General features: G+C 46.6%; 1 protein-coding gene across 13 annotated transcripts; it reads left to right on the forward strand.

Moving 5' to 3' along the window:
• Positions 1-435: 435 nt before the first annotated feature.
• Positions 436-18,148, forward strand: C6H8orf33 (chromosome 6 C8orf33 homolog). Of its 13 annotated transcripts, none has more exons than XR_011389381.1 (8): positions 436-651; positions 737-782; positions 862-1,037; positions 1,148-1,232; positions 1,316-1,462; positions 2,827-2,935; positions 15,946-16,465; positions 17,875-18,148. XR_011389381.1 is itself a non-coding variant. In XM_051829544.2 (7 exons), the coding sequence occupies exons 1-6, from the start codon at positions 451-453 to the stop codon at positions 2,904-2,906; spliced, it is 735 nt and encodes a 244-aa protein (XP_051685504.2). In that variant the 5' UTR covers positions 436-450; the 3' UTR covers positions 2,907-2,935; positions 15,946-16,919. The 13 variants fall into 13 exon arrangements, 7 of the variants coding, with proteins under 7 accessions (XP_051685504.2, XP_051685505.2, XP_051685506.2 ...); XR_011389382.1 differs by having other exon boundaries at positions 17,901-18,148; XR_007912778.2 differs by lacking the exon at positions 2,827-2,935.
• Positions 18,149-27,685: the final 9,537 nt, after the last annotated feature.

Below are 27,685 nucleotides of genomic sequence, written 5' to 3' on the forward strand. Positions count from 1 at the left end.
TAATATGTTAGTAAATATCCATATCATTGCTTGGTTCCAGTCCTGGCTGCTCTACTTCTTTTTTTCTTTTAAATTTTTATTTATTTAAAAGAGTGACACAACACACACACACAGAAAGAGGTCTTCCATCTGCTGGTTCACTTCCTCACTTCCTTTGGGTCTCCCACAGGGGTGCAGGGGCCCAAGTACTTGGGCCATCTTCTGGCCCAGGCCATAGCAGAGAGCTGGATTGGAAGTGGAGCAGCGCCTCACTGTTACCTTACAACCATATCTTGGATCCGTTATTGGGTTTGTTCTTGTTAGCTGTTATCTTACTCGGACCAGCGCCCATAAGGGATGCCGGCACTGCAGGGGGCAGCTTTACCAGCTATGCCACAGCGCCGGCCCCGGCCCCGCCTGCTCTACCTCTAATCCAGCTTCTTGCTAATGTGCCTGGGAAGGCAGCAGAAGATGGCTTTGTCTACGCAGCCGGAGCTCGGCCAGCGCCGCCCCGCCTCGCCTGTAGCCCCGCCCCCTGCCCCGCCCCCTGCCCCGCCCCGCGCCTCCCCGCGCACCCGGAACTCCGCGTCGCAGTCGCGTTGCTGGAGGGGCCAATTTGGTCCCGGACTCTGCGCCCTACGCGGGTTCCGGCGGCGAAGGCGGAGCATGGCGGTGAGCGTGGCGGAGGCGCGCGCGCTGCGGGCCCCTGGGCTGCTGGCGGCCTCCAGTGACCCTGATGCTGCCCTCTTCTCTTCAGGCCCCAGGACGTCCTGCTCGCGAGGCCTCTGCGGCCTCAGGCTCAGGTACCGCCTGCGCGCCACGCAGACCCCGGGCCCCTGGCGCGGTTCCGGTGCCCCGAGTACTTCCCCTGTTTCCGTGCAGGGCGACCCACGTGCGGTGCCGCCGCCCGCAAAGCGAACCCCGCAGTCTCTGAGGGCAGTGCCGCCTCCAGGAAGTCCAAGAAGAAAATCCGGGACAGGGCTCCTGCGGCGAACGGAGGCCAGACGGCTTCGGAGCAGCCCGCTCCAGAGGAAGCCTCGCGAAGTGCCGAGGCGCAGGCAAGGGGGTCTCCCGGTGGCGTCTAGAAATCAGCCTTGTGGAGGCAAGGAAGGGCCTGGGGCGGCAGGTCCCGGTGCCTGCCCTCAGCCCCTCTCTCCACCCGTCTCAGGCGGAGCAGCTGGCCCGAGAACTGGCCTGGTGCGTGGAGCAGTTGGAGCTGGGCCTCCAGACGCGGAAACCCACCCTGAAGCAGAGTGAGTGGGGGTGTGGCGGTGGCGGCGCTGGGTGAGAGGAGGTGGGTACAGAGCGGGGGACTGGCCTTTTCTCTTATGCGCAGGAGAGCAGGCTGTCGGGGCCATACGAACCCTGCGCAGCGACAGGACGCCCCTGCCCCGGAAGCGGCAGCTGATGCGTGCCCTGTTTGGAGACTACAGGGCTCAGATGGATGCCGAGCGTCTGGAGGCCCTGCGGTCTCTTAGGGCTGGTGAGGAGCTTTGCGTTTTGGGATGTCCGGTTCAATAGAGAGGAAGGGCTTAGGGAGTGCATCTCTGACGCTGGTGGGGATGGAGTTGAGCTCAGGGAAGCCTGGGCGGGGCGGAAGTGTGGAGCCCTCAGCAAAGCAGAACTGGGCCTGGGCGCAGGGGGCAGAGGTTCTCGGAGGGGAAGGAGCCTGGCCCACAGCTGGCCCTGCCTCACCTTCCATGCAGCAGTTAGTAAGTCCTGGAACCAGCCATCCACCTTGCTCCAGTCCTGAAGCTACCACTTAGGTCGTTAGCACCCTTGGCAAGTTCTAGTTCTCTCCGTGATTCTGTAAGTCATGATAGGAACTGCCTTAGGATTCTCAAGATCAGTTGATTTCTGCTGAGGGTCAGGGTTGCATGAGCAGTCGTAACTGCACAGGTGCTGTTTGCTGTTACTCAGTCCTGACTCTGATGCCCTCTGCCCCCCCCCCCCCAGCTGCTCGGTCTGCCCAGGTGCAGCCTGTGGGTGAGGCCACCAGAAAGAAGAGCCGAAAGGTCTGCAGGCCACGTCCAGTGGGAGGCGCCAAGGCCACTGTGGATACTCCTGATGAAGAGTTTAGGTTCAATTTCTTTTAGCCTCTCCCCCATCAAAGAACAACCCCGGGATGTTGTCTTGAGTGCAGAGACTTTCCAGGAGGTCTCTGTTGGCAGAGGTCAGCTTCGTCTACAGCAGGGCTGTTGGGCTGCTGTGAGTGTCAGACAAGTGCAAGCCCCCATTTGTATGTTTTTGGATGACATGCCCCTCCTGGCATGAGAGAGAGAGAGAGGAAAATCTACAGGAAACAGAAATGAGTGTCATGAAAAGAATAATGTACTTTATTGGTTTTTCAGGCTTGGTTAAGTGCTCCTGGTAATAAGGATTAGTGGTGAAGCTACCTAATTGTACGCTGGGGCTCAGTTTTGAAAATAAGCCCATTAAATATTTCATTGCTTTATACCATTTTGTCTTATTGCCTCAGTCTCCACTTTTGATGGAAGTGGATGATTGAAAGAATGCTGAACATCTCTGTCTGAGGAAGTACACGAGCTGAGGGCCCAGCATAGTTGGGTCCAGGACCTCACCCGACGTGTGGTCCCTTGTCCTTGTTGCCCTCGTGAGCAGTGTTATCCCCAGGGCCGCTGTGGGTCCCAGCAGCACAGGCTGTTCAGAACACTGCGTCAGGCCCAACATCTCCGTCTGTCTTTTGCTTTCTGGTCAGTGGTGCTTCTGCCCACCTGGCTGCTTAGGTGGCAAACTTGTCATCTCCCTTTTTCAACACACGTCAGTACTTGAATGGTTGTCAGATCTGCGTCTCATCTGCACTGCTGCTCTTGGTTCCGGCCCCAGGTCTCAACCATGACTGCTGTGTTGGCCTGATGTCTGCTGCGTTGCCGCTCTGTGGGTGTGTCGGCTCATGGTTCTCCTGACTGAATGGCTTCATTAAACCCAGACTACGGTATGAAAACTGACACACAAGGCCTTAGGGCAGGAGCGTCACGATGGCTCTGACATAACCTCCCGCCCTTGTTCCAGCCTCTCTGGTTTCTTGTTTACTCCTGAAATAACCAAACGTTATCCTGCCTCAGGGTTTTCAGCATTACTGCTCATTTTATGTGGGTTTCCTTGACTGGCTCCTGGGAAAGCAAATATCAACGGGCTTCGTCCATTGTTTACTAGGCGAGGTAATATCCTGTGAAGAGACTCAGCAGTGTTCACAGGAAGTGGTTCCCGCTTGGGCACAGTGCAGATGTAAAGTGTCAGAATGACCCCTTTATTTAGTGTCTGCTTTCTTGCTAAGAATGCTGTTTGTTGAAATCACAGACAACCGCTTTGTTGTCAGGAATGGTGGGTAGAAAGGAGACAGCCTGATCTCAGGAGGATGCCCTGGTCTGTATGTGAAGCAGTTTCACACACGCGGCTTGTGGAAGCCACTCACACCTCTGTCTTGATTCTGTGCATTCTCGGGAAATAGCCTAGTCCATGTCACAGTTGAGACCTGGTGTTATCCCAATTACACCTCCCTGCCTTCTGTTCCCATTTAGATTCCACCTAAATGCCCCTCCCGTAAATGCTGTAACGTCCCCTATCTCTGCGGTGAGGTGCCCTGTGCATCTGAGTATAGTCTGCCTGGGAATAAGACAGTAAACTGGGGTTACACAGGTTAGTCCCTGTTGGCTTGGGATGCTTGGGCTAGGACAGTCTTCATCTTGGATTTTGTCGCTTCCTCTCCCATTCCCCATTCGCAGTTTGACCCTTTGCATTGGGTATATTTCTAGGAGTTGGGAGGGCCTAAGAAAGGGAACACCAGGGGAGATCTTCCTTTCCTGATGTCTGTAGTTACATTCCCTCTCTGAAACCCATCTGGGCCCTGTTAAAACCACCTGTTCCTTGGTCCATTCTGCTTAAGGGCTCAGGGTTTACTTTTTTTTTTATTTTTTTTTATTTATTTTTTTTAACTTTTATTTAATGAATATACGTTTCCAAAGTACGAATAATGGATTACTATGGCTTCCCCCCCATACCGTCCCTCCCACCCGCAACCCTCCCCTTTCCCACTCCCTCTCCCCTTCCATTCACATCAAGATTCACTTTCGATTATCTTAATATACAGAAGATCAGCTTAGTATACATTAAGTAAGGATTTCAACAGTTTGCTCCCACACAGAAACATAAAGTGAAAAATAATAGATGATTTTTTTTTAATGATGATGAAATCAGATCAGACCTATTGTCATGTTTAATCCCAGTGAGAGTCAAGTTGGGAGTTGATAGTTTCTTTTCTTTTCTTTTCTTTTTTTTTTTTTTTTTTTTACAGAGGATCAGTTTAGTATGCATTAAGTAAAGATTTCAACAGTTTGCACCCCCATAGAAACACAAAGTGAAATATATTGTTTGAGTACTCGTTATAGCATTAAATCTCAATGCACAGCACATTAAGGACAGAGATCCTACATGAGGAGTAAGTGCACAGTGACTCCTGTTGTTGACTTTACCAATTGACACTCCTGTCTATGGCATCAGTAATCTCCCTATGCTCCAGTCATGAGTTTCCAAGGCTATGGAAGCCTTCTGAGTTCTCCGATTCTTATCTTGTTTAGACAAGGTCATAGTCAAAGTGGAGGTTCTCTCCTCCCTTCAGAGAAAGGTACCTCCTTCTTTGAAGACCTGTTCTTTCCACTGAGATCTCACTCACAGAGATCTTTTGCCAGAGTGTCTTGGCTTTCCATGCCTGAAATACTCTCATGGGCTTTTCAGCCAGATCCGAATGCCTTTAGGGCTGATTCTGAGGCCAGAGTGCTATTTAGGACATCTGCCATTCTATGAGTCTGTTGAGTATCTCACTTCCCATGTTGGATCACTCTCCCCTTTATTTATTCTATCGGTTAGTGTTAGCAGGTACTAGACTTGCTTATGTGCTCCCTTTGACTCTTAGTCCTTTCATTATGATCAATTGTGAACTGAAATTGATCACTTGGACTAGTGAGATGGCATTGGTACATGCCACCTTGATGGGATTAAATTGGAGTCCTCAGGGTTTACTTTAAGATCAGAGTATGGTTGTGGTCTGATGAGGGTAATGGAGAAGACTGGAGACTGAAGGCGGTTTCCTCCATTTGGGACTTCCCAGCTCTAGAACCTTGAGTTTGGGGACTGGAGCTGTGGCGTAGTGGGTAAAGCTGCCACCTGCAGTGCCGGCATCCTGTTTGGCACCTGTTCGAGACCCAGCTGCTCCACTTCTGATCGAAGCTCTCTGCTGTGGCCTGGGAAAGCAGTAGAAGATGGCCCAAGTTCTTGGGCCCCTGCACCCACATGGGAGACCCGGAAGAAGCTCCTGTCTCCTGGCTTCAGGGCAGCACAGCTCTGGCCATTGTGGCCATCTGGGTGGTGAACCAGCGGATGGAAGACCTCTCTGCTTCTGCCCCTCTCTCTAACTCTGCTTTCAAATAAATAAATAAATCTTAAAAAAAAAAAAAAATAGAACTTTGAGTCCAGCAAATGTCTGGGTATAATTTTTCCAGCCTGGTATCCTAACACAATAGAAGATGGACTAGGACAGGGATGATGTTGTCAGTTAGGAATTGGGGTTAAGGTTAGAGTCTAGGATTACAGAGCCAGGCTCGGTTCACAGAGTTGAGCTGATTCCTTTTGTAACAGCTTCATCACTGATCTCTAACTCTTCAGTGGAGCCCTTGGCAGAGCTCATATTAATGTGTGAGAAGAGATCTGGCTTTCTAATGTGTTCTTTAAATGCCATGACCTCAAACAAACAGGTGAGTATTTCAGCAACATTTGATTTTCTTGGTTTATTTTGGGAGGTGAATAGAGCACCCATCCTCTCCACTTCTGAATCCCTGCAGTGATCAGCGGAACAGGGCCAAAGCCAGGAGCTGTGAACTCAGTACAGGCCTCTCCTGTGGGTGGCAGGGACCCAACTACGAGCCATCACCACTGCCTCCCAAGGTCTGCAGTAGTGGGGAGCTGGGATCAGGGAGTGGAGCCCAGACTATTACAGGAAGCAGGTGTCAAAGTGGCCTCAACCACCAGGCCCAGCACCACCTCTAGTTTTCTTTCTTAAACATGGTTACTGATTTTTTTTAAGGGGTGCATCCAACCTTGGAACCTGGTGGATTTTTGAATCAGATTGCTAAGGCTGTAATCCTTGCTCTAGGTGAGCTTTGTCTGATTAAACTTTTTTTTTTTTGACAGGCAGAGTTAGAGACAGAGGACAGAGAGAAAGGTCTTCCTTCCATTGGTTCAACCCTCAAATGGTTGCTACAGCCTGCGCACTGTGCAGATCCAAAGCCAGGAGCCAGGTGCTTCCTCCTGGTCTCCCATGTGGGTTCAGGGCCCAAGCACTTGGGCCATCTTCTACTGCTATCCCAGGCCACAGCAGAGAGCTGGACTGGAAGAGGAGCAACTGAGACAGAATCCGGCGCCCCGACCAGGACTAGAACCCGGGGTGCTGGCGTCACAGGTGGAGGATTAGCCTAGTGAGCTGTGGCGCCAGCCACATTTTTTTTTTTTTTTAAAGATTTATTTACTTACTTGAAAGAACTACACAAAGAGGAGAGGCAGAGAGAGATCCGCTGGTTCACTCCCCAGATGGCTGCCACGGCCAGAGCTGTGCCAATCAGGAGATAGGAGCTTCCTCTGGGCCTCCCACGTAGGTGCAGGGGCCCAAGGACTTGGGCCATCTTCCACTGCTTTCCCAGGCCATAGCAGAGAGCTGGATCAGAAGTGGAGCAGCCAGGACTCCGACCGGTGCCCATATGGAATGCCGGCACTGCAGGTGGTGGCTTTACCCATTACATCACAGTGCCAGCCCCTACTGAATCTTATAGTAGACATTTTCTGATAGCAATTTTAAATTTCTCTTGGTTGCTCTACAAGCTACATTTGTGTGATTTTCTCCAAATGCTGAAGAAAGTTTTCACCTACCTTTTAAAAAAAGATTTATTTACTTATTTGAAAGGCAGTTAGAGGGAGAGACAGATCTTCCATCCACTGGCTTGCTCCCCAAATGGCCACAATGGCTGGAGCTAGGCTGATCCAAAACCAGGAGCCAGGGGTACATCTTGCGGGTCTCCCATGTGGGTGAAGGGGCTGAAGGACTTGGGTCATCCTCTGCTGCTTTCCCAGGCGCATTAGCAGTGAGCTAAATCAGAAGTGGAGCAGCTGGGACTTGAACCTGCACCCGTATGGCATGCTGGCACCACAGGCAACTTTACCTGCTTTGCCTTAGTGTTGACCTCTCACCTACTTTCTTTATTGCTTATGATAAGTTTACCAACCTCAGGTCCATCAGTTTTCTGTGGACTAAGCATCTTTTGTTCCTCCTGAATGAGAATGCACCCAAGAACAATCTCCCCAGATCACATTCTGTAATCCATCCCAGGACAGAGGTCTTCAGGCTCTAGGCTCGCTGGCCTCTCACAAGCCACGTATCCGTGAATGAAACTAAGTGCTGGTTGGGCCTCCCCACCAACCTATGACCCTTGATGTTCCTTGGCCCACTTGGCACAGAATCAGCATGTCCTCTCATGTCGCTGACCTGTCCTGGCGCTAGCTTGCATCCTAGAGTCTAGGTGGCATCTGTATAGGTTAGACTGCAAAGCACCCGAGTGTCTGGTTTATTTCTCAAATGCCTTTGAGAGCTGCAGCTGGGCCAGGCCAAAGCCAGGAGCCAGAAACTCAATCTGTACCCCCCATGTAATTGGTAGGAGCCCAGTTGAGTCCTTGAAGGGGGATATGTGGCTGGCCTGTAAGTCCAGGGTTTGATGCTATGACGTTGTCCAGCTAACCTTGGGTCTCCTCAGTGATTGGAATTCAGGCAGATGGAGTCAGGGCAGGTGGGTGAAGGCCAGGGGTCAAGTTAGGGCTTTTGCTAGTTTTGTTTAATTTTATTTAATTGAAAGGCAGAGACAAATGGAGTGATCTTCCATCCTTTGCTTCACTTCCTAAATGCCTACAATAGCCAGGAGGCAGGACTCCATCTGTGTTTGCCATGTGGGTGGCGGGGGCCCAATTGAGCCATCACCACTGCCTGGCGGGGTACATTTAACAGGAAGCTGGAATAGTGAGTGGAGCCAGGGCATCAGCTGAACACTCCAGTCTAGGATGTGGGTGTACCAGGGTTGGTTAGTTTTAGGGTGGTTTGAGCTAGGATTGGGCTTAAATAGGGATGAAACCTGGAGCAAGGGATATGGTTGATGTTAGGTATTAGTGATAGTTTGACACCAGGGTTGAGGTTGGAATTGGGTCCAATGTTAGGTCTTAGGGTTGGGGTTATAGTAGGTTAGGTATTAAGAATAGAGCTCGAGTCTTAGGGTTAGGGATTTAAGATTAAGGTCAGAGGATAGGGTTGTTAGGGTTAGCTTTAGGGGATAGGGTTAAGTGTTAGGTTTAGGGTATGGGAGATTAGGCTATAAGGGTTAAGGATAGGATTTGGGTTGGGGTTTCGAGTTACAGTTAAGGCTTAAGGGGGCTAGGGTTGTTAGTGTTACAGTTGGGTGAGGGTTAGGGCTACTGCCTGACAATGGTCAGGGTTTGGGGTTAGGGTAGAATATGGGCTATGGTTTTAAGGTTGGGGTAGGTTTAAGGGCTATGGTTATTGGTATGGATAGGGTTTAGTGTTGGAGTCAAGCTATAGGATTTGGGTTAGGGTAGGGGTTAGCACTGTGTTAGGGTTAGGTTTGGAGTTGAGATAGGGTTACAGTTAGGGGTGGAGGTAAGGGCTTAGGGTCCATGTCAGTGTCAAGGTCTGGTTTAGGGTTAGGGTGGTTAGGATCTAGGGGTCAGGAGATGGGATTGGGATCAGGGTTTAGGGTTAGTTTTAGGGTTGAAGGTTAGAGTGTGAGTTAAGGGTTCAGAATTGGGTTGTTTAGGTTAGGGTTAGAGCTAAGGTTTAGGATTATGGTATAGGGTTATGGTTAGGGCTGGGATTAGCATTTGGGATTAAAGTTGGGGTAGGGTATAGAGTATGAGTTAGGGTTAGTGCTAGTTCTAGGATTCTTGGTTTAGGGTAAAGGGTAGAGGCTTGCAGTTGAGGGTTAAGTCTAGGGTGTTAGGGTTTTACAGTTTTAGGGTTAGTGGGGTGGGTTTGATGGGGATAGAGTTATGGTTGGGGTTTTAGGGTTATGGTTGGAGTTTTAGATATAGGGTTTGGTTTAGTGTCAAGGGTCGGGTAGGATAGGATTAACTGGGGGTTAACTTTTGAGGACTGGGTTTGGGGTTAGGGTTTAAGTTTGGGGCTGGGACTAGGGGTTGGAGTTGGGGTTAGGTTTTAGGGTTAAGGATAGAGATAGGAGCCAGTGCCGCGGCTCACTAGGCTATTCCTCCGCCTTGTGGTGCCGGCACACCGGGTTCTAGTCCCGGTCAGGGCACCGGATTCTGTCCCGGTTGCCCCTCTTCCAGGCCAGCTCTCTGCTGTGGCCCGGAAAGGCAGTGGAGGATGGCCCAAGTGCTTGGGCCCTGCACCCCATGGGAGACCAGGATAAGTACCTGGCTCCTGCCATCAGATCAGCGCGGTGTGCCGGCTGCAGCGCGCTGGCCGTGGCGGCCATTGGAGGGTGAACCAACGGCAAAAGGAAGACATTTCTCTCCTACTTACATATGTGAAAGGCAGAATTACATGGGGAGACAGAAAGAAAGAGAAAGAGAGACAGAAAGAAAATCTTCCATCTGCTGCCTCACTCTCCAAATGGCCACAATAGCCAGGCCTGGGCCAGGCCGAAGCCAGGAGCCTGGAGCTTCTTCCAGGTCTCCCACATGGATGCAGGGGCTCCTTTTGCTGCATTCCTGGAAGCAGTAGCAGGGAGTGGTTTGGAAGTGGAGCAGATGGGACTTAAACCCAGTGCCCACATGGGACACGGTGCTGCAGGTGGCAGCGTAACTTGCTGTACCATGGCGCTGGCCCCTCCAGAGATTTTTTTTTTATTTTTTAGATTTATTTTATTTATTTGAAAGAGTTACAGAGGGAGGTAGAGCCAGAGAGAGAGAGAGAGGTCTTCCATTCCACTGGTTCACTCCCCAAATGACCGCAACGGCCAGAGCTGAGCTGATCTGAAGCCAGGAGCCAGGAGCTTCTTCCAGGTCTCCCACATGGGTGCAGGGGCCCGAGGACTTGGGCCATCTTCTACTGCTTTCCCAGGCCATAGCAGAGAGCTGGATCGGAAGTGGAGCAGCAGGGACACAAGCTGGTGCCCATATGGGATGTTGGTGCTTCAGGTGGTGTCTTTAACCTGCTGTGCCACAGCACCGGTCCCCAGAGACTTTCGCTGACCTGAAAAAAAAAAAGGAACAGAAGGTGAAGGGGTAGGTAAATCTTATTATATGGGGTGAAACACATTTTTGGATTACAAATCACTCTAAGCTTGGATGCCCCGAGACAAGAGACTTGTTCTCTCTGCCTTATGAGAGTACTTAAAAAAAAAATTCACAGAAAAAATGCAATTAAGAGATCAGGTTTTTATGGTACAAAACATTTTGAAATCCCGGCTGGTGTTGTAGCTCAGTGGGTTAAATCACCACTTCAATGCCAACATCTCATGTCAGAGTGCCAGACTGACTGCTGGAGACTTTGCTTCCCATCCAGCTTTCTGCTAATGCATCTGGGAAGGCAGCAGATGACAACTCAGCATGCTAACCCATGTGGAAGACCTGGATGCAGCTTATGGATCTTCCAATAGATGCAAGATTCTCTCATTCTCTCTCTCCCTTCCCTTTCTGTCACTCTGCCTTTCAATTAAGTAAATTAAAAACACTGAAATTCATGCAGCTGTTTCTTAATACATACATTCCATGAACATTTTTTTAATTCCTCATATAATCAAGTAAAAGAGCAACTGAAGCTGTCATAGAGTTGTATTTCATCAATAAACCTGCAATAGATTCCAATAATAATTCAAATTCTCTGTATATTTGAAAGACAGAGAGAGAAAGAGAGAGAGAATTTCCATTTGCCGGTTTACTTCCCAAATGCCTGCAATAGCCAAGGCTGGGCCAGGCCAAAGCCTGGAGCTAGAAACTCAATTCAGATTTCCCACATGGATGGTAGGGACCCTGCTGCTTTCCAGGGTGCACATTAGCAGGAACTGGAATTAAAGTGGATCCAAGCACTCCCATTTGGGTTGCAAATGTCTCAAGCAACATCTCAATCACCATGCCAAACATCCAACCCATGATTCCAATTCTGATTCCAATACAATGGCCAAATGTTCCTAAGTTCCACTTCCTTTAGGCACTGTACATCTTTAAAAGTGACTGTTATTCTCCCCATTTGCAAATAAGGGGATAGCCCAGGGAGGTTGAGTGATCTACACATTTAGTGTTTGAAAGATGTGGGGCCGGTACGCAGCTCAATAGGCTAATCCTCCACCTGTGGCCCCAGCACCCGGGGTTCTAGTCCCAGTTGGGGTGCCAGATTCTGTCCCGGTTGCTCCTCTTCCAGTCCAACTCTCTGCTGTGGCCCGGAAAGGCAGTGGAGGATGGAGCAGGTCCTTGGGCCCCGCACCCTCATGGGAGACCGGGAGAAGCACCTGGCTCCTGGCTTCAGATCATCAGCCATTGCGGAGTGAATCAACGGAAAAGGAAGACCTTTCTGTCTCTCTCACTGTCCACTCTGCCTGTCAAAAAAAAAAAAAAAAAAAAAAAAAAAAAAAAAAAAAAGAGGTGGGACTCAGATCTTGTTCTACTGACTCTCCTGCTCAGTGCCCTGGCCTCTTCACTAAAGCTGAGTGTATTTTGTTCCCAAACTACTTGAGTACAGATGAACAAATCAAGGCAGAATCATTGATTGTTTCTCTTGGGATTCAGCGAGTTCAAAATGAAGGTATGGGTGAGAATCAAGAGTTACAGGAGTATTTATAGCATTAGTGTAATGGATTATAGGGTTTTATATGAAGAATAATGTATTTTACCATTTGGAAATCTGAAATATGTAAATATTCTCTGTATGAGACATTTTATATGGAGTTATCATGCAATAATTGTAAGACAGACTTCAAAATAATTTTTGATTCTGTATCTTAACAAGAGAAGGTGGTTGATGGCAACTTCTTTTTTCCATTTGGAAGACATTTGTGGACAGCAGATAGTAAAATTGTACATGCAATGGTTTCACAACTCAGTTATTCTCTGAGAACATATCTCTCATAGTGATAAGACAGACAGAGACACAGGAATTTTCGAAGGAATTAGCAAATAAAGTGGAGTACAATCCTCAGGTAATATGAATATTATATACTAGTTAAAGTGTTATATCTAAATGCATGTACTTCACAAAAAGACAAACTCTGATGTAGTGCATAAGGATATGTTGCATGCTGTGGGAATACTATTATACTAGTTACTTAAGTTCTTAAAAAATTCTCTATGGATGCCTAAGTCATTACTAACATGGAATGATTGAGAGGAAACACACTCAACAAAATTCATGACCGTGGTTGTATTTGGGGGACAGATGCACAGAGGAATGGTTCCATGTAGGGATACAAAGAAACAAACTGTATTGGTAACATTTTAAATATCTTCAAATTATGAGTTTTCATGCAAATATTAAATATTTATATCTTCATATGGTAGTGGGTATTAATGATAATGATAATAATGCACTGTACCCTGCAAAAATGTAAAAATACTGCAAGTTCATAAGCCCAGGACATGATGGCTTCATTGCTGAATTATACCAGACTTTTAAAGAACTAAATCCAAATCTTCTCAAACTATTCAAAACAATTGAAAAGGAAGAAATCCTCCCAAACTCCTTCTATGATGCCAGCATCACCTTAATTCCAAAAACAGGAAAAAATACAACACAGAAAGAGAACAACAGACCAATATTGCTGATGAACATAGATGCAAAAATCCTCAACAAAATACTAGCTAATCAAATCCAACAACACATCAGAAAGATCATTAACCTGAACCAAGAGGGATTTATCCTTAGTATGCAGGGATGGTTCAACATATGCAAATCAATAAATGTGATATATCACATTTACAAAATAAAGACCAAAACCCATTTGATTATCTCAATAGATACAAAGAAAGCATTTGATAAAATATAAAATCCTTTCATGATAAAAACCTTATGCAAATATGGTATAGAGGAACATTCTTCAATGCAATCAAGGCAGTTTAGGACAAACCCTCAGCCAGCATCATACTGAATAGTGAAAAGTTGAAGGCATTCCCATTCAGATCCAGAACCAGACAAGGATGCCCAATTTCACCACTGCTAATGAATATAGTCTTGGAAGTTTCAGCCAGAGATATTAGGAAAGAAAAATAAATCAAAGGTATACAAACTGGAAAGGAAGAAGTCAAATTATCCCTGTTTGCAGATGACACAATTCTATATATAGGGAATCCAGGGCCAGCGCTGTGGCACAGCAGGTTAATGCCCTGGCCTGAAGCACCAGCATCCCATATGGGCACCGGTTCAAGCCCCAGCTGCTCCATTTCTGATCCAGCTCTCTGCTATGGCCTGGGAAAGCAGTAGAAGATGGCCCAAGTCCTTGGGCCCCTGCATCCACATGGGAGACCTGGAAGAAGCTCCTGGCTCCTGGCTTCGGATCGGCGCAGCTCCAGCCGTTGCGGCCAATTGGGGAGTAAACCAGTGAATGGAAGACTCTCTCTCTCTCTCTCTCTCTCTCTCTCTCTCTCTCTCTGCCTCTCCTCTCTCTGTGTAACTCTGACTTTCAGATATATATATATATATATATATATATATATATATATATAATCAAAAAGACTCCACTACGAGACTATTGGAACTCATAAGAGAGTTTGGTAAAGTTTCAGGATATAAAATCAACACAGAAAAATCAATAGCCTTTGTATATACAATGCCCTGGTTGAGAAAGAACTTGTAATATCAATCCTATTCACAATAGCTACAAAAAATTTAAAAGTTGTAGAATAAATTTAACCAAGGAGGTGAAAGCTCTACAATAAAAATTTTAAAACATAAAAAAAAGATATAGAGAAGACACATAAAGAAATGGAAAAATAGTCCATGTTCATGGATAAGAAGAATTAATATCATCAAAATGTTCATCCTATTCACTGCAATTTACAGATTCAATGTCATCCCAATCAAAATACCAATGACATTCTTCAAAGACCTAGAAAAAGTGATGCTAGAATTCATATGAAAACGCAAGAGACCCCAAATAGCTAAAGCAACTGTAAACAAAAACAAAGCTGGTAGCATCACAATACCAGATTTCAAGAGATACCACAGGACAGTTATAATCAAAACAGCCTGGCACTGGTATAGAAATAGACATGTAGACCATTGACTAGAATAGAATCCCCAGAAATTAATCCAAACATCTACAACCAACTAATCTTTGACAAAGAGGCTAAAATAAATCCCTGGAGCAAGGACAGTCTCTTTAACAAATGGTGCTGGAAAAACTGGATCTCCATATGCGGAAGTATGAAGCAAGACCCCTATCTTACACCTTACACCTTATACAAAAACCCACTCAAAATCTATGACCTAATACCATCAAATTATTAGAGAACATTGGGAAAACCTGAAAGATATTGGCATAGGCAAATAATTCTTAGAAAAGGCCCTAAAGGCACAGGCAATGAAAGCCAAAATTGGGCCAGTGCCGCAGCTCAATAGGCTAATCCACCGCCTAGCAGCGCCAGCACACTGGGTTCTAGTCCCGGTTGGGGTGCCGGATTCTCTCCCGGTTGCCCCTCTTCCAGGCCAGCTCTCTGCTGTGGCCCGGGAAGGCAGTGGAGGATGGCCCAAGTGCTTGGGCCCTGCACCCCATGGGAGACCAGGAGAAGCACGTGGCTCCTGGCTTTGGATCAGCGTGGTGCGCCGGCCGCAGCGCACCAGCCGTGGCGGCCATTGGAGGGTGAACCAACGGCAAAGGAAGACCTTTCTCTCTGTCTCTCTCTCTCACTATCCACTCTGCCTATCAAAAAAAAAAAAAGAAATTATGGGATATGTACACCATGGAATACTATGCAGTGATAAAAAAAAAAAAAGGAAGGGAGGGAGGGAAGGAAGGAAGGAAGGAGGAAAATCATTTGAAACAAAATGGATGAAGCTGGAAAACATCATACTTAGTGAAAGAAGCCAGTGCCAAAGGGACAAATACCACATGTTCTCCCTGTGATAACTAATACAGCACCTAAAAGGCAATCTGTAGAAGTGAAATTGACACTGAGAAGCAATGACTTTGAACGGCCCTTGCCTCAACTGTAGAGGAACTTTCTTTTTCATACTATTTGTTGAACTCTTTATTTAACAGAGATAATCTTATGTGTATAAAGTTAATTGAAAATAGATTAAAGTAAAAATAAGAGTGGGAATAAAAGAGGGAGGAGAAAGGTGGGAATAAACACTGTGTTCCTAAAGTTGTAATTGTGAAATGTCAAAGTTTGTAACTGTAAAGTTACATACATAGTTCTGCATATATTACTATGGACTTGTTTTTAAGGGTACAATTTAAAACTTGCCACTGGGGCTGGCACTGTAGTGTAGTGGGTGAAGCTGCCGCTTGCAGTGCCAACATCTCATATGGGTGCTGGTTCGAGTCCAGGCTGCTCCACTGCCAATCCACCTCTCTGCTGTGGCCTGGGAAAGCAGTAGAAGATGGCCAATGTCCTTGGGCCCCTGCACCCGCGTGGGAGACCTGGAGGAAGCTCCTGGCTCCTGGCTTTGGATTGGTGCAGCTCTGACTGTTGCAGCCATTTCAGGAGTAAATCAGTGGATGGAAGGCCTCTCCTCTCTCTCTGTAACTCTTTCAAATAAATAAATCTTAAAAAAAAAAATAAAAAAATAAAAAAAAAACTTGCCATGGGACTCCAAATCCCCTTAAGCTGGGTGGTACAAATAGCAACTTAAGTGTTGAAGTGGGGCTGGCACTGTGGTGCAGCAGGTTAAAGTCCTGGTCTGAAGTGCCTGGCATCCCATATTTCTCATATTTCCTGTTCTAGTCCCAGCTTCTCCTCTTCTGATCCAGCTCTCTGGTATGGCCTGGGAAAGCAGTAGAAGATGGCCCAAGTCCTTCAGCCCCTGCACGCACGTGGGAGACACAGAAGCTCCTGGATCCTGGCTTCGGATCGGCACAGCTCCAGCCATTGCAGCCATTGCAGCCATCTGGGGAGTGAACCAGCAGATGGAAGACTTCTCTCTCTGTCTCTACCTCTCTCTGTAACTTTTTCAAATAAGTAAAACAAATCTTTCTTTTTTTAAAAAAAGTGATGGCCAGCACCGTGGCTCACTAGACTAATACTCCGCCTGCAGCACCAGCACCCCGGGTTCTAGTCCCGGTAGGGGCGCTGGTTCTGTCCCGGTTGCTCCTCTTCCAGTCCAGCTCTCTGCTGTGGCCTGGGAGTGCAGTGGAGGATGGCCCAGGTCTTTGGGCCCTGCACCCGCGTGGGAGACCAGGAGGAAACACCTGGCTCCTGGCTTTGGATCGGCGGGCCACAACACGCCAGCCATAGCAGCCACTTGGTGGGTGAACCAACAGAAAAAGGAAGACCTTTTTTTCTGTCTCTTTCTCTCTCTCTCTCTCAACTCCACCTGTCAAAAAAATTTTTTTAAAAAGTGTTCAAGTGAGCCGGTGCCGCGGCTCACTAGGCTAATCCTCCGCCTTGCGGCTCCAGCACACCGGGTTCTAGTCCTGGTCGGGGTGCCGGATTCTATCCCAGTTGCCCCTCTTCCAGGCCAGCTCTCTGCTGTGGCCCGGGAAGGCAGTGGAGGATGGCCCAAGTGCTTGGGCCCTGCACCCCATGGGAGACCAGGAGAAGCACCTGGCTCCTGCCATCGGATCAGCGCGGTGCGCCGGCTGCAGTGCACCAGCCATGGCGGCCATTGGAGGGTGAACCAACGGCAAAAGGAGGACCTTTCTCTCTGTCTCTCTCTCTCTCACTGTCCACTCTGCCTGTCAAAAAAAAAAAAAAAAAGTGTTCAAGTGAACATATGAATAGGATTAAGCATTAAAGTGATCATATAGGTAGTATTAAGTGTTAAAGTGATCATGTAAATAGGATTAAGTGTTTGGTAATAATAACAGAATTAAAAAGGAGGGAATGTCCAACATGGGAAGTAGTCCACACAGCAAACTCATAGAATGTCAAGCACTTTAAGCAGAACTCTGACCTCAGAATCAGCCCTTAAGTCATTCTGATCTGGCTAAAAAGTCCATGAGAGCATTTCAGGCATGGAAAGCCAAGACACTGTGGCAAAAAGTGACCTACATGAAGGACCTCAGTGGGTGAGTCTCCAGTGGAAAAAAGTGGTCATCAAAGAAGAATGTACTTTTCTCTGAAAGGAGGACAGAACATCCCCTTTGTTTATGGCCTTGTCTAAATACAGAAATACAGAATGAGTTTGTGAATTAAAAAGGCTTCCATAGCCTAGGCAGCTAATGTCAAGATTCTCGGGTGATCACTGATGTCACACATAATAATATTAATTGTTAAATTAACAGCAGGAGTCACTGTGCACTAACTTCCCATGAAGGACTTCTGTCCTCAAAGAGTTGTATTCTGAGAGTTAATAGTAAAACTTGTTCTCAAAGATTTACTTTGTTTTAGTGCATTAAGTGGAGGGTATTCTTATGTCTCATAAGCTATAGTTATGTCTAAGTGCTTGCAAAAGATGATCAGTCTTGGGTTCTTCAAAGTTAATTGTTTCTCAAAAACCTTAAAAATTAAAAAAAAAAATTAAACCTCAGAAAGGTTTACTTTTATTGAATTAAAAAGTATTTTTTTCCAAATTTTAAAAATAACCCTTCTGGTGTTCTATTGCACAGCAGGGTAACAGTAGTTAACAATAACATATTGTAGGGGCCGGCACTGTGGTGCAGCGGGTTAAAGTCCTGGTCTGAAGCGTTTGGCATCCCATATTTCCTGTTCTAGTCCCAGCTTCTCCTCTTCTGATCCAGCTCTCTGCTGTGGCCTGAGAAAGCAGTGGAAGATGGCCCAAGTCCTTCGGCCCCTGCACCCATGTGGGAGACCTGGAAGAAGCTCCTGGCTCCTGGCTTCAGATTGGCACAGCTCTGGCCGTTGCGGCCAATTGGGGAGTGAACCAGTGGATGGAAGACCTTTCTCCCTCCCTCCCTCCCTCCCTCTCTCTCTCCTCTCTCTGTGTGTAATTCTGACTTTCAAATAAATAAATAAAATGTTTAAAAAACCATACTGTATATTTCTAAATAGCTAGAAAAAAGACTTGAATGTTCACACTACAAAGAAATCTTGCATATAGGAAGTGATGGATGCCAATCATCCTAATTTGTTCATTAAAATGTATGCATGTATCAAAATATTACATTGGCCGGCGCTGCGGCTCAATAGGCTAACCCTCCACCTAGCAGCGCCGGCACACCGGGTTCTAGTCCCGGTCAGGGCACCAGATTCTGTCCCGGTTGCCCCTCTTCCAGGCCAGCTCTCTGCTGTGGCCCGGGAAGGCAGTGGAGGATGGCCCAAGTGCTTGGGCCCTGCATCCAATGGGAGACCAGGAGAAGCATGTGGCTCCTGGCTTTGGATCGGCACGGTGCACCGGCCGCAGCGCGCCAGCCGTGGCGGCCATTGGAGGGTGAACCAACCATCTGCTCTCCCACAATATGGCGCTGGGAGAAGAGAAAACAGCTTCTACGCAGCTGCCTCTTGCCAACTTGAGTGATGACCTCCAGGAGCTGATCCTGCTCCTGATTGGAGGAGAGCAGCGTACTCGGCGTGTGGGCAGCCGAGTTGGGATTGGCGGAAGAGGACTATAAAGGAGGAGAGAGACAACATGCACCAGGAACATCTAAGGGGAACATCTGAGGGAACACCTGTGCAGCCCCCGAGAGAGCCGGCCGGCGGTGTGCCGCTCCCCTGCGGAAGTGGGGAAAGTGGCCAGGGGGAACCGCCCTTCCACGGAGGTGGAAGGGACAGTAGCCAACCCAGGAAGAACCAGCAGCAAACCCGGGGAGGGCCGAGCAGACAAAAGAACAGCGCAGGGTCCTGTGTCGTTCCTCCACGAAGACGGGGAGCGACAGAGGACAATTGAAGGCATTTTAATGTAATTTTTACTTTTTATTTTTAAAATTAACACATAAAAGCTAGAGTAGGCATCTGGTGTAGTGTTAAGGTATCAGGAAGGACACCACATATTATATATTAGAGTGCTTGGGTTTGAATCCTGGCTCTGTTCCTGACTTCAGGTTCCTACTAAAGCATACCCTGGGAGGCAGCAGGATAGCTTAAATATTTGGGTTCATACCACCCACAAGGGAAACCTAGATTGAATTCCTAGATCCTGGCTTCTGCCTGACCCATCCCAGGCAGTTGCAGATATTTGGGAAATGAAACACAGGATGGAAAATCTTTTCACCTCTTTCTGTGTCTCTCCCTTTCAAATATAAAATAAATTATAAAGTGTTTGAAGAAGATATATATGCAACACAAAGAGACTCCAACACAATATTGTAGTAAATGAAAACTTATAAAACAGTATTTGTAGTGTAATAGTACTTAGGTCAGTTTACCAAAAAAATAGCTAATGGATACATAAATTAATACTAACCCTGATCCAAACCATATCCTTTACCCCTTATCACTGACCATAAACCTGACCTCTAATTCAAATTCTAACCATAGCTCTAACACTAACCCTAACCCCATCCCTAACCATAGCTTAATCCTACCCTAACCCTAAAATCCTAAAACAAACCCTAATCTAAAAACTAAACTCCTAACCCCAACATTAACCTCAACCTCAACCCAAACCATAATCCTAAACCCAAATACAAAAAACAAATCCCAACCCAAACCAAAACCACTAGCCTTACCCATAAACCCTAATCTTAACACCTAAACACAAACTCCAAACCAAACACTAAACCCTAATCCTAACTATAACCCTAAATCTTAAACCCTAACATTAACCTTTTTTTTTATCTTTTATTTAATGAATATAAATTTCCAAAGTACGACTCATGGGTTACAATGGCTTCCCCCCCCATACCGTCCCTCCCACCCACAACCCTCCCCTTTCCCACTCCCTCTCCCCTTCCATTCACATCAAGATTCATTTTCGATTATCTTAATATACAGAAGATCAGCTTAGTATACCTTAAGTAAGGATTTCAACAGTTTGCTCCCACACAGAAACATAAAGTGAAAAATAATAGATGATTTTTTTAAATGATGATGAAATCAGATCAGACCTATTGTCATGTTTAATCCCAGTGAGAGTCAACCTAACATTAACCCTTAACACTAACCCAATCCTCAACCCCAACTCTAAACCTGAAAGGTAAACCCTAACTCTATCCCCCACAACACTAATCAATCTTAAGCCTAACACTAACCCTAACCCACTCCCAAACACAATTCTAAACCCTAACCCCAATCCAACACTCAATCCCTAACCTTAAACCTAGCTCTGACCCTAATGCTATCCCTAACTCTTAAATCATAACCCTAAAACCTAATCATACACCTAACCCCAATCACAACCCTAACCCTAACCTGAACATAAATAGTAAATCCTAACCCAACCCTAACACCTAAACTTAACCCTTACCACAACCCAAATCTCTAACCTAACTACATACCCCTAATCACTAAACCCTAACCCTAAACCATAATCATAACCCTAAACCCTAACATCTATGCTCTAAACTCTCACTTACATACACCTTCACATTAACAATTGAACTCTAACACTAACAACCCTAACTCTAATCTTAACCTCAACCTCAACCTTAAATCCTACTATCAATCGTAACCCTAGCCCCAACCCAATCAAAACCATAACACTAAAGCCTAACCCTAACTCTAACCTTAACAATTAATCCTTAATCCTGACTCTTAGACCCTAACCAATTCTAGAACCAACCCCTAATCCCAGCATCAACCCTAACCTCTAATCCTAAAACACTAACCCAACCCTAAAACCCTAACCCTAACCCCAACCCTAGCCCAAGCCATTGATATGAGTTGGACCCAGACATTTGACCTCTAACTCATGAACTTAAACCCAAAACCCTAAAATCTAACCCTTCACTAGAAGACAAACCCAAACTCAAAACCCTAATACCTAACCCAGTATCTTTCACTAACCCTACCCTAAAACCTAACACTAAACCTAACCCCTAACCCTTAACACTTAAACCCAGTACTACTCTTAGACTAAAGCTCTAACCTTAACATTAAACCTTAAACCCTAGTTCTAACCCTAACATTAAACCTACCCTTACCCCTAAAATCACAAAACCCTAATCCTAGTTTGTGGGGACCCATGAGCCGGCCATGGGCCCACATGCTAAGGCCTGGCTTGCTGACCATTGGCAATAGTTACTGCTGTGTGGATGTTTATGGTTTCTGTTGAGCTGCGATATCGGGACCGTTTCACAACCTCAGGCTAGAGTCAAAACAACTCTGGCCTTGGGGCTTCCTGTACCTCTTTTCCCACTGACCAAGGCTGAGAAAACACCAGGAGGAAGCTTGTTGTTAGCACCCGAGCCGCCTGCTACGTGACCAGGAGCTTGATTGGATGAAGATACGTGATCACCTTTATGGTTGGACAAGGAGCGCATGGACTGTGTGTGATCAGGCACCCGATTGGAGCGCCGCCACATGGACTGTAGCATGGACTAAGCTTGCATTACATGCTTCAACAATGTTATACTATATAAGCCATTCGTGAAAGAGTAACAGGAGCTTCCCCTTTCTTTCGGAGCTCCCCTTGCTCAAGGATTTCTCTTTCTATCCTGTTTAAATAAAAGTCTACTGAAGACCGATCAGCTGGAAGCAGTGTCGTTCCTTTGCGGGCAAGGGAGCGACACTAGTTCTTAACACTAACCCTAAACTGTAACCCTAACCCTAACTAACCTAATCCAATCCTAACACTCACCCCCACCCCAACCCATAATCCCAGTCCTAACACTAACCCTTTCAACTAAAGCCCTAATCCTCACATTCACCCTCACCCTCACCCTCACCTCTGACCCCAATACCACCTAAACCTAACCTTAATTCCTGACTCTGAAACTGACCCTGAACCCAGACCCTAACTTAAACACTAACCCTAACAAACAACCCAAAACCCTACCTAATACTAATCCCTAAAACCTAAACTTAACCTGACCCTAACCCTATTCCCTATGTCCTATACTCTCACCTTCTTCTAAACCTAATCTGAACCACCCTAACCTTTATCCTACTCATTTAAACCAAACCCTAAACCCTAACCTCTAATCCCAATCCACAACCACCAAACCCTTAACCCAACCTAACTCTAACTCTAGCTATCAACCTCAACCCTAGCCAGAAACCCTAACCTTAACTCAAATCCAAGGTCAATTATAATACAACCCAACCCCAACCCCTAGCCCTATCTCTATCCTTTTTTTTTTTTTTTTTTTTGACAGGCAGAGTGGATAGTGAGAGAGAGAGACAGAGAGAAAGGTCTTCCTTTGCCGTTGGTTCACCTTCCAATGGCCGCCGTGGCCAGTGCGCTGCTGCCAGTGCACCGCGCTGATCTGAAACCAGGAGCCAGGTGCTTCTCCTGGTCTCCCATGGGGTGCAGGGCCCAAGCACTTGGGCCATCCTCCACTGCATTCCCTGGCCACAGCAGAGAGCTGGCCTGGAAGAGGGGCAACCGGGATAGAATCCGGCGCCCCGACCGGGACTAGAACCCGGTGTGCCGGCACTGCAAGGCGGAGGATTAGCCTATTGAGCTGCGGCGCCAGCCAGTAAATCTTAAAATCTGTACAATGGTTTTTACATTATTGAATGATATACAAGCTATGGCATAGAAAATAATAGGACCCATAGAAAGTTCATGAAATAGACATAGAAAATTGTCATTTTCTCTTGTCTGTAGTCCTACAAGACCTCCTCTAAACACGAAAGCACAATCAGGAAAGCTCTTCAGAGTTTGCAATCCATATTGACTGTATTCTACTTTTTTATAAATTCAATGTTTAAAAGATATTTTTAGGGGCCAGCACCGTGGCTCACTTGGTTAATCCTCCGCCTGTGGCGCAGGCATCCCATGTGGGCGCTGGGTTCTAGTGCCAGTTGTTCCTCTTCCAGTCCAGCTTTCTGCTGTGGCTCGGGAGTGCAGGGGAGGATGACCCAAGTCCTTGGGTCCCTGCACCCGCATGGGAGACCAGGAAGAAGCTCCTGGCTCCTGGTTTCGGATCGGCGCAGCGTCAGCCGTGGCCGCCATCTGGGGAGTGAACCAATGGAAGGGAGACCTTTCTCTCTCTCTCACTGTCTAGCTCTATCTGTCAAATAAATAAATTAAAAAAATTTTTTTTTTCATTTTTGTTGGGAACTCCATGTCAAAGGTATTGTGGACAACCAGAAATAAATAAGATTCAGTAATCTTCCTCTAAGTACTCATTACATAATTGTACAGGGACACAAATAAGATATTTTTGCAAGTTTTTTTTTTTTTTTGAAAACCATATCTTCATTCCTAGATATTTGAACTGAATGTTACAAAGCTTAGTGTGATCACTATTGAGGCCGGCCCATGGGGCTGGGGCTGGGGTCCCCTCAAATGCAGGCTGCTACACAAGCAGGCTGCCAGCTCAGTTGGAAAGCCTGGCGCCAGACCGACCAGCATCTCCCCCCCTAACAGCTGTGCTGCATATGTGACCTTGCTGCTTTGAATCACACCTCCAGGGTGGTTGCAATCTCCCATCCAGAGCTAGCAGATGTGCTGGGTCTGTTACCGGTGAATGGCAGGGTTCTTGTCTTCACACAAGAAAGAATCCAGGCGTGAGACAGAGAGTAGTGGGAGGTAAAATAGCAAGGTTTATTAGGGAAGGGACATCCATAAGGACAGATGGGCACCTCTCCAGACAGAGCCTGAGAGAGTGCCCAGTCGCTCGGACTGGCAGGGGGGGAGGAGCGAGGTTACATGGTTGAGTGGAGAGATTACACCTGACCAGGTCAGGTGGGCGGCCCAGCAGAGAGGCAGAGGGCTGAGCGCACTGTCCAGTCAAGGCCGGGGGTTTTTAAGGAGATGGGTCTTGCTTCCCCACTTTTGCTCCTCTTGGAACAAAGGGCTTTTTGGATGTAAATAGAAAAACTTCTGAGTTTTCCCCTGAAGGTATCAGACAGGAGGAAGGCTAGCTGGCACCGTCCTCCAGAGTTTAGAGGAAGGGTGAGCAAGAACCCCTGGAGAATGGGGATCCGGAGCAGGGTGTTTGAAATGCAGATACTGGGCTGCATCTGGGAGATTGTGGAAGATTTGTCAGGCAGAAGGGGTGGGGACCCCCACCTGGCAGGTTATGGAGTAGGAGGGGGCAGGGCAGGATGCAGATACCGGGCTGCCCCTGAAACATTATCGGGATGACTGTGAGATGCAGATGCATATGCTGGACATAAACATCTTCTCTTTAGGCCTGTTACACACACATAAGCTCATATCTGACTTCCTACCTAACAGGTCCAGAGTCAGACTGTCTGATTAAAACCTGGTTTCATCCAATTCTATCCCAACGTGTGGTACAAGTTACGAAGACCACCATGATCCTTTCCTCATCCACAAGAGAACGCTAATGTGTGCACTTACATCTTGGGGAGAGTTGCGTAGATGATATTAACTACACAGTGCACCTGGCTCAGTGTCTGTCACTAGCAGAACTTTGATAAAGGCTCATGATCTCATGGTTATAGTCACCGGTCATCATCACCCTCCTCATCTTCATCACCTTTATACTTGTTTTGAAGTACTTAAGGGGACTTTGGAGGGACCCTTGCCCTGTTCCAGTGACAGAGATGCCTGCAGAGGTTAGAACCAGGTGCAAGTGATATGGGATTAGCAGGCAACTAGTGTTGAATCTACTGAGGTGGAAGTAGCAGCAAGTCCCCACCCCAGCTCAGTGCGTAATTCTATTCAACCTGTGAATCAAAATACCCCCTTTCCTGAGGCCAGAAAGCGTTTGTTTTATCCAGAACTGGGGAGAAAGATATATATATATATTTCTTTATATATATAAAGATTCATATGGAATTTCATGGAGGCACCATAAAACTCCCAGGTGGCTTCCCAACCTCATAGGAGGAGGTGCTCTCTCTCTTCCACCAGAGATGACCAGAGGATGGACGGGAGTGTTCTCTCTGGTTCCCTTCCCTCACCCCCTTTTCCTGAGCCCACCGCCCACTCATGATGGGTGCCTCTCTGTGTGGGGCAACCCATGTTCACATATGTGTGTGTATTCACTTCCTCCCCTTCTGAATAAAATTTACCTTGTTTATGTTAGCACACATAATTCCTCTTTGTGCATGACAAGAGCCTGGAAAAAAAATATATGTATACATTCCATTCCCCTACTTGAGAAGGAAAGCAGAGCTCTGACTGTTAGTTCTCAGAACCCCACAAGAATAAAGAACGTGAAGTAGAATAGTGGTCACCAGACTCTAAGAAGGGGAAGGAGGAGGCAGGAGAGAAGGGGTTTGGATATCAAACACCACAATGCAGGTAAAGAAGAGAAACAAGCTCTGGTTTCTACAGCAGAGTGCAGAGTGCAGAGTGCAGAGAGGAATTCTCAGCACAAGGAGTGATCCATGTTTAAGGAAATGGAAATTCTAAGTACTCTTATTTGATCATAATAATGTATACATGTATTTAACTATCATAATGTGATCCATAAATGTATAACTATTAGATTTAGTTATTTATTTGAAAGGCAGAGTTAGAGAGAGAGAGAGAGAGAGAGAGAGATCTTCCATTTGCTAGTTCACTCCTCCAAATGGCCGCAATGACCAGGCCTGATCAAGCCAAAGCCAGGGCCAGAAGCTTCATCTGGGTCTCCCACATGGGTGTGGGGTCCCAAGGAGTTGAGTCATCCTCTGATGCTTTCCCAAGTGCATTAGCAGAGAGCTGATCAGAAATGGAGCAGCCAGGATTCAATTTGGCACCCATATGGGATGCTGGCACTGCAGGCAGTGGCTTAATCCACTGTGCCACAATACTGGCCCCAGATTTTTTTTTAAATTTTAACTAAATATGCTTCATGTGTCTCTAAGCTAAATCTCTACAATTGGGGGCCCTCCCAGTCTGGCTGCTGCAGTTGTCTTACTTGTCTTGATGATTAGAAAAACAATGTCCCCTCAGCCCCCACTGTGTCTGGTGTCTCTCTCCAGCACTCACTGGACTGTGCTGTCTCTGTGTTGAAGGATGGCCAAAAAATGATGCTCCAGAACCCCTCTCCTGCCTTGTGAGCAATGAAGAATTTGGTTGTGTCCTGAGGACTAGCAGGAAGACAGACTCAGGCTTGGAGGGCAGACAGTGACTCTGGGAAGAGGAGATGCACACAGGTGCAACCAGCCTGGGATTTGAAAACTGAAGGGCTGGTGGGCACAGGCTGATTATCTGCAGTTGAATGGACTGGAGATTGAATGTACAAAGGTAGTAACAAGCCAGATTGGTCTGTGTTATCCTAATTTCACGGGGCTTGTGAATATTAATGGCACTGGAGCATAGGAAAAGTCAGTGGCTTTAACATCTGGAGCCTTCCACTTCTCAGAATGAAGTTCTCCTGTGCGCTTCTCATGTGACTACCAAGTTTCAGAATTCTTGCAGAAATCAGACTAATTGTTTAAAGATGTATTTATTTATCTATTTATTGGAAGTCAGTTAGAGAGAGAGAGAGAGGAGAGGTAGAGGTCATCCATCCTCTGGTTCACTCCCCAGATAGTTGCAGTGGCTGGAGCTGAGCTGATCTGAAGCCAGGAGCCAGGAGCTTCCTCCAGGTCTCCCACGTGGGTGCAGGGGCCCAAGCACTTGGTCCATCTTCTGCTGCTTTCCCAGGCCATAGCAGAAAGCTGGATCAGAAGTGGAGCAGCCAGGTCTCAAACTGGTGACCATGTTGGATGCTGGCACTGCAGGAGGCAGCTTTACCCGCTATTTAACAGCACCGGCCCCCAGCTCATTTTAAATTCAAAAGTCAATATGTGATTAAATATCATAAAATAAATTCAAATGAACAAATAATATAGCAATAATTAAGTCTTTTATTTATAAGACCCTGTTTTATTTATAGGACTACTTAAATGAATCTGTTCTCCCTATTTGTGGGAGCAAAATTAAAAAAGAAAAGAAGAAAGTAAGAGAATCTGGTAATATTTCCACTTTGTCAGCTAACATTTGTGTCTCTAAGGACAACTTATTTTCCTTCCATATCCCTTGCTGATGGTTTGGGATTAGGCAGATTGGAGTTTTCTGGTTTTTGCTAATTTAAATCAGAACCCAGTTTCTGTATTCTCCTGTAAATGACTCAGAATTTCTCTAGTTGGCATATTTTGAAATTACTCACTTTCATGTCCTCACTTGGCTACTTGATTCTTCAGTAAAATACACACAAAGATCCCCTCAGTCGACTATAATCACAGCCACAGCACCAGTCATCTCCAGAGAGTATCTACTTCCAGCTTCACTCCTGTGGCTATTGGCAGGATTTAGTTTTCATTGGTTATCTGATTCCCTCAGTTTCCTGCCAAGTGGTCTTCTCAATGGAGCAGATCACTACATGACAGTTGGCTTCTGTCAACATAAGCATGTAACAGCAAAAGAAGGGCATCAAAAAGAAAGACTTTTCTTTTTAAAAAGATTTATTTATTTTATTTGAAAGTCAGAGTCACAGGGGGAAAAGGAGAGACAGAGAGAGCAAGAGAGAGACCTCCCACCCACTGGTTCACTCTCCCAGTGGCAGCAATGGCAGGG

This window comes from Oryctolagus cuniculus, chromosome 6 (assembly GCF_964237555.1).
Source record: "Oryctolagus cuniculus chromosome 6, mOryCun1.1, whole genome shotgun sequence".
NCBI classification, from domain to species: domain Eukaryota; kingdom Metazoa; phylum Chordata; class Mammalia; order Lagomorpha; family Leporidae; genus Oryctolagus; species Oryctolagus cuniculus.